General features: G+C 37.4%; 2 protein-coding genes across 7 annotated transcripts; both read left to right on the top strand.

Moving 5' to 3' along the window:
• The first annotated feature begins 1,641 nt into the window (after positions 1 to 1,641).
• On the top strand, positions 1,642 to 10,952 carry LOC122870489 (macrophage mannose receptor 1-like). 6 transcript variants are annotated; one of them, XM_044184709.1, is made up of 13 exons: positions 1,648 to 1,751; positions 2,177 to 2,285; positions 2,444 to 2,486; positions 3,516 to 3,686; positions 3,977 to 4,207; positions 4,459 to 4,558; positions 5,169 to 5,407; positions 6,637 to 6,879; positions 7,368 to 7,625; positions 8,181 to 8,438; positions 9,571 to 9,576; positions 10,168 to 10,247; positions 10,387 to 10,952. In XM_044184709.1, exons 3-13 carry the CDS (start codon positions 2,453 to 2,455, stop codon positions 10,450 to 10,452), a joined length of 1,686 nt encoding a protein of 561 aa, XP_044040644.1. In that variant the 5' UTR covers positions 1,648 to 1,751; positions 2,177 to 2,285; positions 2,444 to 2,452; the 3' UTR covers positions 10,453 to 10,952. The 6 variants fall into 6 exon arrangements, with proteins under 6 accessions (XP_044040646.1, XP_044040645.1, XP_044040644.1 ...); XM_044184706.1 differs by having other exon boundaries at positions 1,649 to 1,751; positions 2,177 to 2,291; XM_044184711.1 differs by lacking the exon at positions 8,181 to 8,438 and having other exon boundaries at positions 1,642 to 1,751; positions 2,177 to 2,291.
• A 52-nt stretch (positions 10,953 to 11,004) lies between these two features.
• Positions 11,005 to 15,397, top strand: btr33 (bloodthirsty-related gene family, member 33). Its single transcript, XM_044184705.1, has 8 exons — positions 11,005 to 11,155; positions 11,734 to 12,306; positions 12,402 to 12,497; positions 13,347 to 13,580; positions 13,717 to 13,864; positions 14,021 to 14,047; positions 14,307 to 14,452; positions 14,567 to 15,397. Exons 1-8 carry the CDS (start codon positions 11,072 to 11,074, stop codon positions 14,996 to 14,998), a joined length of 1,740 nt encoding a protein of 579 aa, XP_044040640.1. The 5' UTR covers positions 11,005 to 11,071; the 3' UTR covers positions 14,999 to 15,397.
• Positions 15,398 to 15,478: the final 81 nt, after the last annotated feature.

Below are 15,478 nucleotides of genomic sequence, written 5' to 3'. Positions count from 1 at the left end.
GCAGTGATTGATTTCACTGACTTTCAAGCTGACTGAACTATTTCACCTTTCCCCTTGGCTACATAAACCTGTTTGCTCGCCGCAAGTCTTGATTTAAGAGGGCGTAGGCAGGTGATGTATGAACACAGGTATGTGTAATGTAAACATTCATAAAGATATGAAGGTCTGCATACAGTAAGTTACCCATGGATTGTCACAACAACTACTTTCAAGATGCCCCTGAGCAAGTAACTTAGGAGAAGAATGTGGTATACTTGGTTAATTACCAGAAGTGAAGGTATGTTTGGGCTACCCGTAAAAGAAGCAGGATGTGCTGACAAAATGTGTGTACATACTTCCTTCTCTAAACAAACCAAAACGAATGGCCTGATTTGATTTTTTTATGTTTTACGGCTTTGAAAGTTGCTATGTTTTTATCAGCAGAAAAATACAGATACATGCAGTAATAAATAATAATAATAATAAGAATAATAATAAAACTTTATTTATAGAGCACTTATCAAAACAAAATACAAAGTGCTTCACAACAAGAGAAATAAAATACCACAGTGAATGATGAAATATAAAGAAATAAAATACACAAAAGCAATAAAATAAACAGCCAGTTCAGGTAAAATCGGGAATTGCTTTCAGATAAAAATGTGTTTTGAGAAGAGACTTAAACAAAGACACTGACTCGGACAACCTAATTTCTTCGGGCAAGTTGTTCCAGAGCCTCGGGGCCCTGATAGCAAAAGCTCTGTCCCCCTTAGTTTTCATCCTGGACTCAGGAACAGACAGGAGACCCCTGCCCGAAGATCTCAAACTATGTGAAGGTTCATAAGGGATTACAAGGTCTAAAATATAGTCTGGAGCCAGGCCATGGAGAGCCTTAAAAGTAATTAACAAGATCTTAAAATCAATGTGGAGGCTGAAACAGGTGTGATGTGGTCTTACTTCTTGGTCCTGGTTAACAGCCTAGCAGCTGAGTTTTGTACAGTCTGCAGTCGTGTCAAAGTTTTTTGATTAAGACAAGTGAACAAGCTGTTACAATAATCAAGGCGTGAGGAGATAAAAGCATGCACAACAGTTTCTGCATCACTGAGATTTAGATTAGATCGGATTTTTGCAATGTTTCTGAGGTGATAAAAACCTCAGTAAAATTAAAGATAATAGCATGTATTTAGAATTTCACAAGAAACTAGAAACTATGTGGAAGGTTCCTTATAAAGGCATCAGACAGTATTTATACCCATATTATAATAATTTGTTAATGGTAAATTGATCAGGAATCACAGATGCACTTTATAATGTACTATAGTATATTTAGTGGATGTTTTCCAGGAAAGTAGTCCACGGTGTTTTAGTGGGCATGTAGTTCATAAGGAGGCAAAGTAACTCCTAACCTTGTCACAGAACACCATGTTCTGTCGATTAAAAAGAGGTGTCCCAGGTGAAAACCAGTCTGCAATCTGACCAACAGAGAAAATGACTATTTTCCATTAAAAATTAAATAGAAAAATCTCTTTGGCCCTACTTCCAGGGCTACATAATGGTGAGGGAGTGGCAGGGTGGAATCCCATGGAATTACACAATGTGGCCAACTGCTTCCTCTAAGCATAGTACTGATAACATTAAGTGGCAGGTTAATAATTACTGCATACAGACTAAGGCTTTCCAATAAAAGTATGTTTAGCATGAATGATTTTGGTATGATTTTACTTCCTCTAAAGGGTCATTTCAACAATATGAGAAGACCGACTTGGGTTTAGGTAAGCAGGAAAGTGTTCTAAACTGAGTAACTATAAGGCCAGCATCATGTTTGTAAAGAGGAAGATTTTGCACTAAAGAAAGTGTTACTTTTATGAAATTTTGGTGAAATTGATGGTGTAACAACTTTAAAATAATCCAGTTATGTAACAATAGAATAGAATAAAAAATATTTAGTAGTTATTGTTATTGTATTGTATTATATTATTGTAAATGACAAAAGACACTGGTCCGTGTTATGTAGCGTAAGATAAAGGAGGAGAAGCACACAAGTTTGACCAGATCTGCATGTCTGTCCATATAAAAATATTTTGTTTAACTTTTTCTTCCTGATTCCTGCAGCAAGGTTGTCTTTGTCATTGAAGAGTCTGTTTTGCTTCACTCAATCTTAACTACACCCATTAATATGACGTTTAAACACTCACAGCAGCTGAGCACTGAAGAACTTCAAACAGCTTCCGTACAAGCAGCACACAGTAGCTGGCAGTCAGGGGCATTTGAAGCCTTGTATTTTTAAGCAGGAAGAGGTTAAAAAGGTAAAGGTAAGTAGAATCAATAACTGTACCATATTCTGCAGGGAAATGTATTGGTCATATCCACATGTATCTCATATAAAAGTTAAGTGGAGTTGGTTAACACATTTTAATAGGAATTGATTAACATTATGTGTCTTTTCAAATGCATTTTTTTTAAGGTTTAACTCATGGATTATTGGCGGATCATCTTTGTGCTCACAGGTTGGTGCCTCTTGTTTGATTATTCTGGCTGTTTGTCTATTTAAAGCAATTGCAGCTTAAGCAGTCTTCACTCGGTACTGCATATAAGTATTTCTGCATTAGGTGGAACTGACTTATTAAGACAGAAAATGCTTAAAATGACAAAAAATCTTCTTTTAATGTTTGTTAATTCATCAGTTGTAATCAGGAATATATGTACTATATCAATTACATATATTCCTGTACAGGTTTTAGGGCAGGGTAGAAAAGTTTGTTTTCTGCAGGGTAACTGGATTTTTGATCATAGTCATAAATGAAGATTATGGTATATTGACAAAGAAACTAAAATAGATAATACAATAGGGAGAGAGGAAGGTGTGTATTGTATGTCTTAACCTATTTTGAACACTACTAATGTAATCATACACACGGTCATACAGATGTTTCTTCATATTCACTTTTGCTTTTTGGAGGATTAACCTTTTTTTTTAATCTTACTGGAGTCCAATGCCTTAACAGTTCATGTTTCCTGCTCAGTTTCACCTAGTAGTTGCACTGGTTCTTTTTATTGTCAGTGGTGATCAGTGAACACCGATTTACTGAATCTGGCAAAAATCTCATCAATGAGGAAAAGGTATTGTAAAACCCCACACCCCAGCTGAACCTCTGGCTTAGAGGCAGAGCAGGTCGTCCTCTAATAGGATGATTGTCGGTTTGATCCCGGCTTCCACCAGCCCACATGTTGAAGTGTCCTCAAGCAAGATACTGAACCCCAAATTGCTCCTGAAGGCTGTGCCTTTGGTGTGTGAATGAGTTAGTTTCTTTGTACTGATGAGCAGCATCCCATCAGTGTATGAATAGGGTGAATGTAAATTTACATGTAGTGTAAAGTGCTTTGAGTGGTCGGAACACTAGAAAGGCAAGTACAGTCCATATACCATTTAACCCACCTGATGTATAGTGCCTCTTCATGTTCACTGTAAAAGAACATAGAAAGTCTACATGCTGTATACAAATACGTAATAAAAAAACAAATATGCTTTGTTTTAGGAGCACTGGTCAATGATGCCTCCGCCCAAACTCATCAGTACTACTTTGTGAGTACACCAGTGAACTGGACTGAAGCTCAGATCTACTGCAGAAAGGTCTACACTGACCTGGCCACCGTAGAAAACACAAATGGCGTCAGTGCCGTTGTCAGCACCACATCGAATTACACAGGCAAGCTCTTGATATTGGAATCATATACGTAACATAAACATACTGTACTGTATATATATGTATAATCATATACATACACAACAGAATCCAAGTTTTTGACAAGCTTGCTATTATTAGAAAAAAATATAAAATATGATAATGTGTAATGAAAAAGAACAACAAAGGCCCTCAATAAAATATAGAGGAGACACATACTTTAAGGGATGTTCAGTAAAGTAATTTACATTTTAGGTCAATTCAGCACTATTTTAATTCCAGCTGTTTTATATAATGAACATCTTTTTGAACAGGCAATGCTTGGATAGGTCTCTATGATGATTTGATAAACAGCTGGAGATGGTCCCTGAATGACAGCAGCTTCTATGATGAAGGAGAGACAGAGTTTAGAAACTGGCATACTGCACAGCCCAATAATTTGGGCGGACAACAGTACTGTGTGGAGCTTTTGAGTGGGAGTCCATATTTTGGCACGTGGGAAGACGTTAACTGCGACAACCAACGAAGCTTTGTGTGCTACAGCGGTGAGTTTTCTTATAGTGTAAGAAAGGGCTAAATAGATCTTCTAGCATTTCCAGAAACATCTCGCAACTTCTATGTATTTGTTGTATTGAGGTGACATGAGCAATTTTGTATCCCACTGAATCCAGATCTTTAGATCTTCCTACTTCCTACTGTTTCACTGACACTCCTGCATACATTGTAGCAAAATGAGTGTTGTCTACAAGTCCATCCTGACATGGTTAATAACATTTTTTCATCAATATATTTCCAGGTATAGTAAATGGCACATCATCCTTTGTAAAGGTCGACACAAATTTGAATTGGACTGAAGCTCAGAGATTCTGCAGGGAGAATTATGTCGATCTAGCCAGGTACAGTGTGCACTAATGATGACTCCAAGACATACAATAGTACAGTGCTGAACCAACTACTTAAGTTTTGATCTGTTCTGTTGATGAAATCAGGTTTATTCATTATTGTGACAGTTGATTGGAATCCCAATTGGATTGGAATATCTGTCCTACTGTTTTATTTTATCCTTTTTGTCATTTTAATCCCTCCCTTCCTGTGTCTGGTTATTTGTTTTTTGTTTTTTTTATTGCTTTGCCTATAAGTTATGTATTTTTCATCCTTGGTTTTAAGACTGTAAGGCACTATGGTATTATCAGGTATTATGATGATGATGATAATGAAATTGTTATGATTACAAGCAGTATTAGTAATAGAAGTATAGTGATAGTATACCTTAATTGTAAGGTGATTATGTTGCACTGATTGTAAGTAGTGTTTGTAAATGGCTACGTTGTCCAGATGGCTGAACACGTTCCTTAAATAATCACATAAGGTACAATATTATATTTCCCAACAATCACTAACAATGCATTGCAGTGTTGGATTTTTATTTTTTTGTCTGTTATGTTTTACCTCTTCACTTATACTCAACTCAACCTTGACGCATATATGCTACTGTTTCTCTTGCAGTATACGAAATCAGACAGAAAATGACATCATCGCAAACCTGGCAGCTGGGTCCTTTGTGTGGATCGGTCTGCACCGGGAAAAACTGTGGTCTGATGGGAGCACCTCTCTGTTTCGACACTGGGCCAGCGGGCAACCAGACCTTGGCACAGAGCAGTGTGTCACTATGGCATTCAATGACTCAGGACGCTGGTCCGATAATAACTGCTCCCTTACTTTCCCGTTCATCTGTTACACAACAGGTAATGTATCTTATTTCTGCTTACATACTGTATAGAGATTCATTGTTGGATTATTAAGACAGTTTCCGTTATATATTAGCAAATATCGTACCTTTAAGATCAAATTAACATTGAAAGAAAACAGTTGAATTTGGATTTGTGAATTTGTGTACATGGGCATGTCTGTTAAATCATAAACAAGAACGTTATGTATTTTTACTGTTCTTCTGCATAGGCTAAATGCTGTTCAGAAGGCTATATGATAAACCTGTGGAAATCTAGTGATCATGTTGTAAATAGCACAGTATTTAAAAATTACATTCCTAAAGAAATTACTTTCTTGTCTGTAAGGTGAATGTTTGCCATCTATAAAAATGGCACATCAACAGGCACAGAACCACCAAAATCAAGTCAAATACAATGAATACTCTCGTTGCAGAAATCTGCTATTAAAATGAATGTTTCAGAACAAGAAAAACAGAACAATTATAATAAAAGTGATTGACAGTCTCAACATCAGTTAAGATAGAAATTGGATTATGTTTAACACTAAACTAAAACGGACTAATGGGCAAAACAAAACCATCTATATACAACAATGGCTCAATTGGCTGCTTATGAGAGGGTGACATACTCTACTTAACAAGCTTGATCAATGTATGCTTACATGGGGATCTTTTACTGACTGGCTATCTGTAACTTAAGGTCAATTTAGTAATCCAGTGTAACCAAAACACTGCTGTGCTTAACCCTGGATAAGATGCCTGTGTGTGTGTGTGTGTGTATGTGTGTGTGTGTGTGTGTGTGTTATTTGATTTATTTTTTGTTTCTTCTTTTCCCTTTGCCCTTAATTTCTACTTGTGTATGTTTATATGGGTGTTTATTTCTGATAGATCTCCTACTAAGCGAAGTAATATCTTTGCTCCCTTGTTTAAACTTTCCATTAAAAAAAAATTCTAAACCACCAAAATATTAACCATCTATAGCTTACTTACTGTTTGATCTGAAAAAGTATGCAATAGATTGAACCTACTGTACAAAAGTAAATCTATCAACTGATTTACAAGTGGTGGTGCATCATCATTGGGAATAGTAATTATGTCAGTGATATTATGTCAACATGATGTACCAAAGTACAATATATGTGTTGCATCAAACAGCTGATGAATTAAAAAATGAACAATTCTTGTCATTTGATGTCATTTTTGTCTCATAAGTTGTCCTCTTTGTCTCACTTCCACCCAATACAGGAAGCTTCAGATCAACAGGACAAGATGAGACCAGTATCACTCTGCAGTGGAATAAAGTGAACAACAATGTCAGCTTTATTCTCCAGTTTAATGGTACAGAGATCGACATCACTGCACCAGATGGAGATGGACCAGTAACTCACACAGTCTCATCTCTCACTGCTGGAACTAAATACACATTCACTCTCTTCTCTGTGTTCGAGAACGTCAGAAGCAGTGGAGTAAGCATTACTGCAGTTACCGGTAAGGATTTTGATTTCAAAAAGATCCACTGTGGTAACTCAGTAAGCCATCACATTCTTGTCAGTGTGACAGTGTAAAACTAAAATGTATTTGCTATGTCTAATATTGTGTCACTGAATGTCCTGCTTCTCTACTTGCACAGTATATGCATTTCAAATCATGTACTATATTGGCCAGCACATTAAACTCCTTCACTTTCCCATAGTTATCCAACTTAAAGTACTTTTGAAGTTTTAATCCGCAATTATTGTTCATTACATTATTCTTGTCAAACACACACTGTGATGTGGTTAGGTATAAAATGTGACACAACATTTTTGCTAATACAAAAATGTGTCTTAATCAATTATATCTCTCATAGCCTCATAGTTTTTGTTAACAATGGGATACAAAATTGTGTAACCTTAACAGCCAGATCGAGTATGAATAATTTTTTCGCGCAAAGTCCTTTGTTGATAAATTCATTCCCTTTTCTTTTTCTATCTCAGCTCCTTCAAATGCAGGAGGCTTCAGATCAACAGGACAAGATGAGACCGGTATCACTCTGCAGTGGAATAAAGTGAACAACAATGTCAGCTTTATTCTCCAGTTTAATGGTACAGAGATCTACATCACTGCACCAGTTGGAGATGGACCAGTAACTTGCACAGTCTCATCTCTCACTGCTGGAACTAAATACACATTCACTCTCTTCTCTGTGTTCGAGAACGTCAGAAGCAGTGGAGTAAACATTACTGCAGTCACTGGTGAGACATTTGACTTCATCAGTTCATTATGAATGAGGCATAACTGTATTCTTCTGGTAGCTATATGACAGCATTCTAGATCATAAATATATGTTTAAATGCCTAGGGTATTATACAAATTGTTTTATTGCTGACTCATGGTTAAATTTAAGTGGCAATGTTGTGGCCACCACTAGCCAGTCAATTCCAGATAGCAGCAGCCATATCAGTTAGCAACAGCAATTGCAACAGAGAGCTGTTGTCAGCAGCAATAACCTAAAGTGAACAACATGTGGGTGAAAGCTGGGATGGTGAATCCATTTTGAAATGAGGGCAGTTGCTGGACAGTGAATAACTTTAATTATCAGCATTAGTAAAGAAGACAGAGCCACAGATGTATGAAGGAAACATTTAAATAGACAGCTCTGTTATATGAACCTGTGTTAGGGTTGTAGTTAACATTTGGTGATCACCTAATCTGAGAGGCCCGACTGACTTCACATTCCTCCCTGGCACGAAACACATAAGACAATCCCATCTTGATAAAATTGGTCACTGCTATATTTTCTATCTCAGCTCCTCCAAACGCAGGAAGCTTCAGATCAACAGGACAAGATAAGACCAGTATCACTCTGCAGTGGAATAAAGTGAACAACAATGTCAGCTATATTCTCCAGTTTAATGGTACAGAGATCTACATCACTGCACCAGATGGAGATGGACCAGTAACTCACACAGTCTCATCTCTCACTGCTGGAACTAAATACACATTCACTCTCTTCTCTGTGTTTGAGAACGTCAGAAGCAGTGGAGTAAACATTACTGCAGTCACTGGTGAGATATTTAACTTCATCAATGTGTATTTAACCAAGCATAATACTATTGTTCTTTTCTAAACATGACAATATTCTAGATGATGACATATACATTTGAATGGCTAGTGAATTACAGAAATGGTTTTATGGCTAACTAAAGGTTTATGACTTTAGTTGCAATGTAGTGGTGGCCACTACCTAATGATTGCAAGGTAGTACCAGCAAAACCAGTTTGCAGCAGCAGTAGCTTAAATTGAACAAAATGTTAGTGAAAGCTGATTATTTTTTACCTTGTAACTTGGACACTTTGTAACTACTGGACATTTAATAGTGCTTACCAGCAGCAATAGTAGGTATTTCCTTGTTGCATTTGAAAAGCTTCCTCCTTCATCCTTCATGTACTTAAGTTAATTTCCTGTTGCCTTTTCTTGTTCCTTGTTTCTTTTTGAGCATTGTTCAGGCACATTTAAAAGGACATTGTTAACATTACCTTACCTTTCCTTGTCATTATTTTTACTTTTCTTTTTTGTATAAATTCAAAATGGGTTTTATTTTATTTTCAGTTATGATATCATGCAACTAAAGTTTAAATTACATTCAAGAGAAAATTAAACGTGAGATATTAAAGGCAGAATAAGTAGCATTTTCCTAAAAAAAAAAACAATGTATAGACTCATACAGAAAAAAATCCTCTCAATCATCACTTACGACCCACTAGAACTGTGTGGCAGTGTCTGTATCTGCAGAGACTTTGCCCTCTGTCTGTATTTTCTTAGTTTCTTATTAGTTTGTTGTGTTTGGGATGTGTTTGAACGTCAACATTTGGGCAGTGGTGTCATGTCGCTGTCTCCGTCCCCCCTCTGCTCTGTCTGAGAGGCCACAGAGCGGACAGGATGAAGCTGGCTTCAGCTCCATTCAATGTGACTCCTTCTAGCAGGGTTGTGCGGAGGTGTGGGCAATTTTGTTTTGGGCTTTAGAACGTAACTGCCATGAAACAGAAGATGGGGGGGCAACTTTGAATTATGTGTTTACAAACAGCAACCAAAAAATCTTACTTATTCTGCCTTTAACAAAATATCAATTCATCATATTCATCAATATTCTTCTTTCCATCTTTCCAAAATATCTCTGACTGCGTCTTACAACAAAAGAGCCTTGTAAGTATATACATTTGTTACATTCATTACATGGTCTGAGCCTTTGCCTTGAGTGCCCAATTCATATATGTATTTATATATTTTAAATCAGCTTGATTGTAATTGATATTCTTAACACAACTATATTATTTTTTTCTTGTGTTTCTTATATTTGTTTTTCATTATTAATTATGTGTTTGGGTCTGCGTTAACTGTTGCTAGAAGAGAAACTAGTCTGCTTATATTTATATGAAACCAGAGAATAAATGTAAACCCTACTTTACAATTTTATAAATACATAAAATTTAAACATGATTTAACAAGTTTTTTAAAGTAGTATTGTGTACAGAAAACACATGTTAGACTTTTTTGGTAAAGACATTTGATGTGTTTCATAAATTTGTTTGTTTCGTTAAAGCATTTTTTTTATTAATTATTATACAGTATATATTAAATATAATAACTAATAGTATAAGCTGATGTAAAGACAATATTTATGGTTATTATATTTTAAATGATGTTGAATACTTAGCTATATTAATGGAATATATTATCCATTGATTTTATCATGTGTATTATTTTATGTAACATATTGTGTATTTATGTCAACAGTTTATGTTGTCGGATTAAACGTCAGATTAACGTCATTTATTCGACTGTCTGACTCGGACATACAGAGTGCGTTGGAGGAGGTGAGACAAACTGCTGCTCAGTTCATTTTTTTCATGACTAGTTTGTATTCACTTAATTCAAATAATCTACTGTTGTGTGTGTGTGTGTGTGTGTGTGTGTGTGTGTGTGCGTGTGTGCGGTTTTTAAAAAAAAATCTAGCTCTTCAGACAATACGGATTGTCGCCACAGTTGTTCTCCCTGAAAATTCGATCTGTTGAGACATGAGATCAGTGGAGGAAAGACGAGATGAAATGCAGGAGAATGGATACAAAACCTTTTTTTTTTTTCAAGTTATTTAGATTTTTCACATTTTGAATTGCTTTCCTTGAAGTGAATGTAAAAAAATTAATGATAGGAAAGAAATTTGATCAGATTCCAGTGAAATGTAGTTTGACCTGTTTGGAGAATCTTAAAATAAGACATGGCACGTCAAGTAGAGGTCACTTGATCCAGGATTTTTATTTAGTTTTGTTTTAGTTTTGAATTGTGAAAGAACTTTATACAACTTAAATGTATGCACTTAAAGTAGCTACAACTGTAGTAGGGATCATTCCCAAAACAAATATACTGTACTAACCTTATCTTTTATTAATAGTCAAATTATCCCTGCTTAGAAATGTGTGTTAAACTGTGTTAAGATATTATTGTAACAGTATTTTGATAATGTGTGACAATATACATAGTATGTGCATCTGTCCATTTGAAATAAAGAGCCTTGGAATGGGTATAGTGATTAATGTGACTGAGCTTTAGTCAGGTACTTCCTTTTTGCTGCTCACTCCAATACAAAAGATTGAAAAGCTCTGGAGGAAAAAAAAGTCCCAGAGGGAGTGGTTACAGTGAAATGGGGAGGACTTTGCCTTCACAACCGCATTGCCAGCGTTTGCCTTTGCTACCTCAGAGGTCACGTTTCACATTCAGCAACAAGGTAAGACCAAGACAAAATATCAGATGGGTATGTGTCAGCATTTTGATTAGACAGATACAATAATTTCAATGATGTTTCTGCTGTCTTGTGGCAGGCAGGTAAAATGGAATATAGGAGGGACTAATATTTGAAGCCATTAGTCTTCATCCCCTGGTGGGGGTGTGCAGTACATTATAAACACTTGCAGGATAATGAATTACACTGGGTGGAAAGGAGCCTGCACGTTTGTTTTTCATGGGTGTATTCAATCCATGTTTCAAGCTAAGATTACAGAATGAGTTTCTGTGAGTGAGTGAGAGGCTGAGTCATGTGACCATGCAGGTGGACTTTGGCCAGTGGACAGCTTTGAATTGTTTGAAGCTAATGATAAGGAAGTTACGATGTTTCTGGCTGAAATAAAAGTACTTACAGTGCCTGTATTAAAAACAATGAAGACAAAAGCTCTGAAAAATTCTGAATGCTTTGTAAATGTCTCTGTGATAGTTAATGTTACCAAAACACATTTCCTCTGTAACTCAGAATGTAAATGATTAATTTTATTCATAATCAGTTAACACTGACCTTTCTTTATTTCTGAGGTCATGACCTCCCCCAGCATACTCCTGTCAGACGTGCAGTTTCAGTGTTGCATCTGTCAGGATGTTTTCTCTGAGCCCGTCTCCATCCCCTGCGGTCACAGCTTCTGCTTCACCTGCATCACATCACACTGGGACGACAGCCTTGCCATCAGCTGTCCCAAATGTCAGACGGTCTTTGAGGGTTGCCCAGAGCTTTGCGAAAACTCCTTTGCCAAGGAAATGTCTGAGCAGATCAGAGCGAAAAGGCAGAATGGCGTGGTGTCAATGGCAGGAAAATTCATATATTGTGATGTATGCGTGAAAAAGCAAACAAAGGCCCTGAAATCCTGCCTTGTGTGTCTGACCTCATATTGTGAGAGTCACCTGGAGCCACACCTGAGAGTTGCCACCTTGAAGAATCACAAGCTGATCGAACCTGTGGCAACGCTGGAGAACCGGATGTGTAAAAGGCACCAAAGGCTCCTGGAGCTGTTCTGCAGGAGCGACCAGAGGTGTGTGTGTGTGCTGTGCACCGAGACCGACCACCGCAGTCACGACATCGTCCCAGTGGAGCGAGAGAGTCAGGAGAAGAAGGTGAGGTCCTAAACTCCCCATCATCCCATCAGATACATTGGCAGCCTTTGGACTTTGATTCCAGTTTTGGTTTTAATTCCTGTTCTGATGTTTAGGCTCAGATGAAAAGGACTGAGGCTGATGTTCTGCAGATGATCCAGGGCAGACTGCAGAAAGTGGAGGAGATCAAACACTCTGTGGAGCTCAGCAAAGTGAGTTGACATAAGATCACAAAACAGCAAAAAAAAAAAAAAAAAAAAAATCGAGCCATTGCAATCGAGCCATTGCAGTAGCAGTTAAAACAGCCTACAAGAATCTAAGAAATGAGGCTGGACACATGCAACAAACGCTTTTCACACAAGAAAAACTTACATTAAAAAAGAGTGTGCATAGCAGAAAAAAAGTATTGGTATTACTGCAGTTATAGTCCCAAAACATCTGAAAATATATATTAATATATCATTATTCTGCTTGGAATCTATTTGTATTTATTTATACTAGTACTACTATTTAAACTGCTATTGCTATTGAGGATCACTTGTAGTAAGTATTGCTAGTATTGTTGTTATTGCTTCTACTTAAAGATCCCTTCCATGTTTTAAGACATATAAAAATAATCTTTCAATAATAATTTGTGAGATGTGTGAATTTCTGATGTTTTTCCTACAAATACAGTTCAATTACATAGTTAAAAATCTTTAAATTACATCCACTCCTTCTCCCTCATAAAAAAATCCAGAATCTATGAATGTGCAAATAGTTTTCATTTCAAAAGTTTGACTGCTGGACAGAGGGTGTATCCTACGTTTTATGTGCACTGGAGGTTTCAAGTTTCCACATCACACTTGTGTAAGCTGCAAATTGGACAATGATTGGCTTCCACACTAGTTGTGATCACAAAATCATGCTCATATATACACGTCTTAAACTCAGATTTAAGTTGAGCACAGAGAAACTTGCCTCCTTCAGCAGATGAACATGAAAACAGTCTTCTAGTATCAAACTCTGCACATATAGTACATCATTTTGCTCAGTGAAGCTCGAACATCCAATGTCTTCAGGAATGCTCAAAGAGGGACATAGTGGAAAGCATGGAGGTCTTCTCCGCTCTGTTTCGTTCCATGGAGAGAAGTCAGGCTGAGCTGGTGGAGATGATCCAGAGGAAGCAGGCAGCAGCAGAGCAGAGGGCGGAGATACTCATCACAGAGCTGGAGCTTGAAATCATAGAGCTGGAGAGGAAGAGAAGTGAGATGGAGCAGCTTTCTCACACTGAGGACCACCTCCATCTTCTGCAGGTAAGGTTGGAGCAGTTGAGCAAGAGATTTGATATTTGATAGTCAGACAGGGAGAAATCCACTGTAGAAACAGATGCCAAAGAGCATTCTAAAAAAATAGAAATTCACAATCTCTTATTTGCCTTCTTTGTGTCAGAGGTTTCCAGCTCTGAGTTCTCCTCCATCTGCCAAAGCCTGCTCTGGCATCATCGTCCATTCAGACACATGTTTGGGGATTGTAAGGAGAGCGGTGGCTAACATTGAACAGCAGCTTCAATCAGCTTTAAAGAACCTCTCCATTCAAGGTCAACTTCTAAAAAGAATTTTCGTCAGCATCACTACATTCTGCGATAAAACAGCAACTTATATTTAATGTCATGATCGCAGATTGAATACAATCGTTGTACGTTGTTGTACGTTGTTTGTTTCATTTTCGATCATATGTTCTTATTAACTTACAGAGCATGAGAAGATGCAGCAGTATGCAGGTACAGTTGGAGTTAGACAGTAAAACAATGTCAATAACAGTCTCTCTCTCTCCTATAGTTATATCTTTTGTCCTGTTTCCTATTACCTGCCTTTGTAACACTGAGAGAAACTGATTTAGTGACTTTTCATCAAGGATTTGTTACAGTATTTTTCTGGATGCCTCAATGATGGAAACCACAAATAAATAATAATAATTTAATCTTAGAAGAAAGAGGATAATGAAGTTAAAGTTCCATATAAACTATGTCTGTCTACCAGTTGATGTTCATCTGGACCCCAGGACAGCCAACCCTTGGCTGGTTATATCGGAGGATAGGAGACAGGTCTGGGATGGAAATGTTCAACAGAACCTGGTGGACCTACCAGAGCGTTTTGACACAGCACCATGTGTCCTTGGCACCAGGGTAAATAAAGATGTGGTTTGTATGTGATTATCACTGTAGGGATATTATGTCTATTCTGCTTCACTCTCTGAGAAATGAACAGTCCCAGTGACCTGAGCCTCTCTTGCTATGCAGGGTTTCACCACAGGGAGGCACTACTGGGAGGTAGACGTGGGAGACAAAACAGCATGGGACCTGGGTGTGGCTCGACAGTCAGTCAACAGGAAGGGATTGGTCACACTGAGTCCAGAGGACGGTTATTGGGCTATTTGTTTGAGGAAGGGCAGTGAGTACCGGGCATGTGCAGGACAGGCAGAGCTGCTGTGTGTCTCTCAGAGGCCGCAGGTTGTTGGGGTGTTTTTGGATTACGAGGACGGGACGGTGTCCTTCTACGAGGCAGAGGCTAAGTCACACATCTATTCCTTTACACAGTTCCAATTCACTGACGCCATCTTTCCCTTTTTCAACCCAGATATGAGTGACAGCGGCTGCAACAAATCACCACTTATCATCCGCCCTGTCAGTGGAGTCAATGGAGACAGGGATTTAGATGACATTACAATATAATGTGAAATGTATATTCAATGTCTGTTTTTTATGCCATGGTATTTTATTTTAAGCTGCAGAAAAACTGTTCTCTGTGTTGATATGAAGATTTTTAATTACACCACAGTACATCATTTGTAAACTAAAATGAATCAGTCATAAAGAACAAATATACTAACGTCCAACTTTATTAGTCACTGAAAAAACTGTGGTTTTGCATCACAACTTTCAAACACTCTTCTGAAATATTTTGTACAGAGGTACAATCAGTGTTATATTTTATATTAAAGGATGAATTATGCTCTTCATCACTATTTGATGATTTATTCACAACAATAACTTCTTTCACACATGGATCACACATATCCTGTTTCTGACTTGCCCCCTTCCCTCAATAAACTAAACTGTTGTATATGTTTACCCCTTCTCCTCCTCCTCGTCTTTCTTCTTCCCTTCTCTCGTGCATTCTTCAAAAGTAACACCTTGAGCACAGATCTTAGA

The sequence above is a fragment of the Siniperca chuatsi genome, linkage group LG22 (assembly GCF_020085105.1).
Source record: "Siniperca chuatsi isolate FFG_IHB_CAS linkage group LG22, ASM2008510v1, whole genome shotgun sequence".
In the NCBI taxonomy this organism is placed as follows: Eukaryota; Metazoa; Chordata; class Actinopteri; order Centrarchiformes; family Sinipercidae; genus Siniperca; species Siniperca chuatsi.
The sequence above is the reverse complement of the archived record's forward strand: the minus strand, read 5'-3'. Positions and strand labels throughout refer to the sequence as shown.

Coding starts and splice junctions, on each gene's coding strand:
- LOC122870489 (XM_044184709.1), top strand. CDS start 2,453: ATGGATTATTGGCGGATCATCTTTGTGCTCACAG. Junction 6,880..7,367: donor AAGCATTACTGCAGTTACCG/GTAAGGATTTTG, acceptor TTTCTATCTCAG/CTCCTTCAAATGCAGGAGGC. Junction 10,248..10,386: donor TACAGAGTGCGTTGGAGGAG/GTGAGACAAACT, acceptor AAAAAAATCTAG/CTCTTCAGACAATACGGATT.
- btr33 (XM_044184705.1), top strand. CDS start 11,072: ATGGGGAGGACTTTGCCTTCACAACCGCATTGCCAGCGTTTGCCTTTG. Junction 12,498..13,346: donor ACTCTGTGGAGCTCAGCAAA/GTGAGTTGACAT, acceptor CAATGTCTTCAG/GAATGCTCAAAGAGGGACAT. Junction 14,453..14,566: donor CATGTGTCCTTGGCACCAGG/GTAAATAAAGAT, acceptor CTTGCTATGCAG/GGTTTCACCACAGGGAGGCA.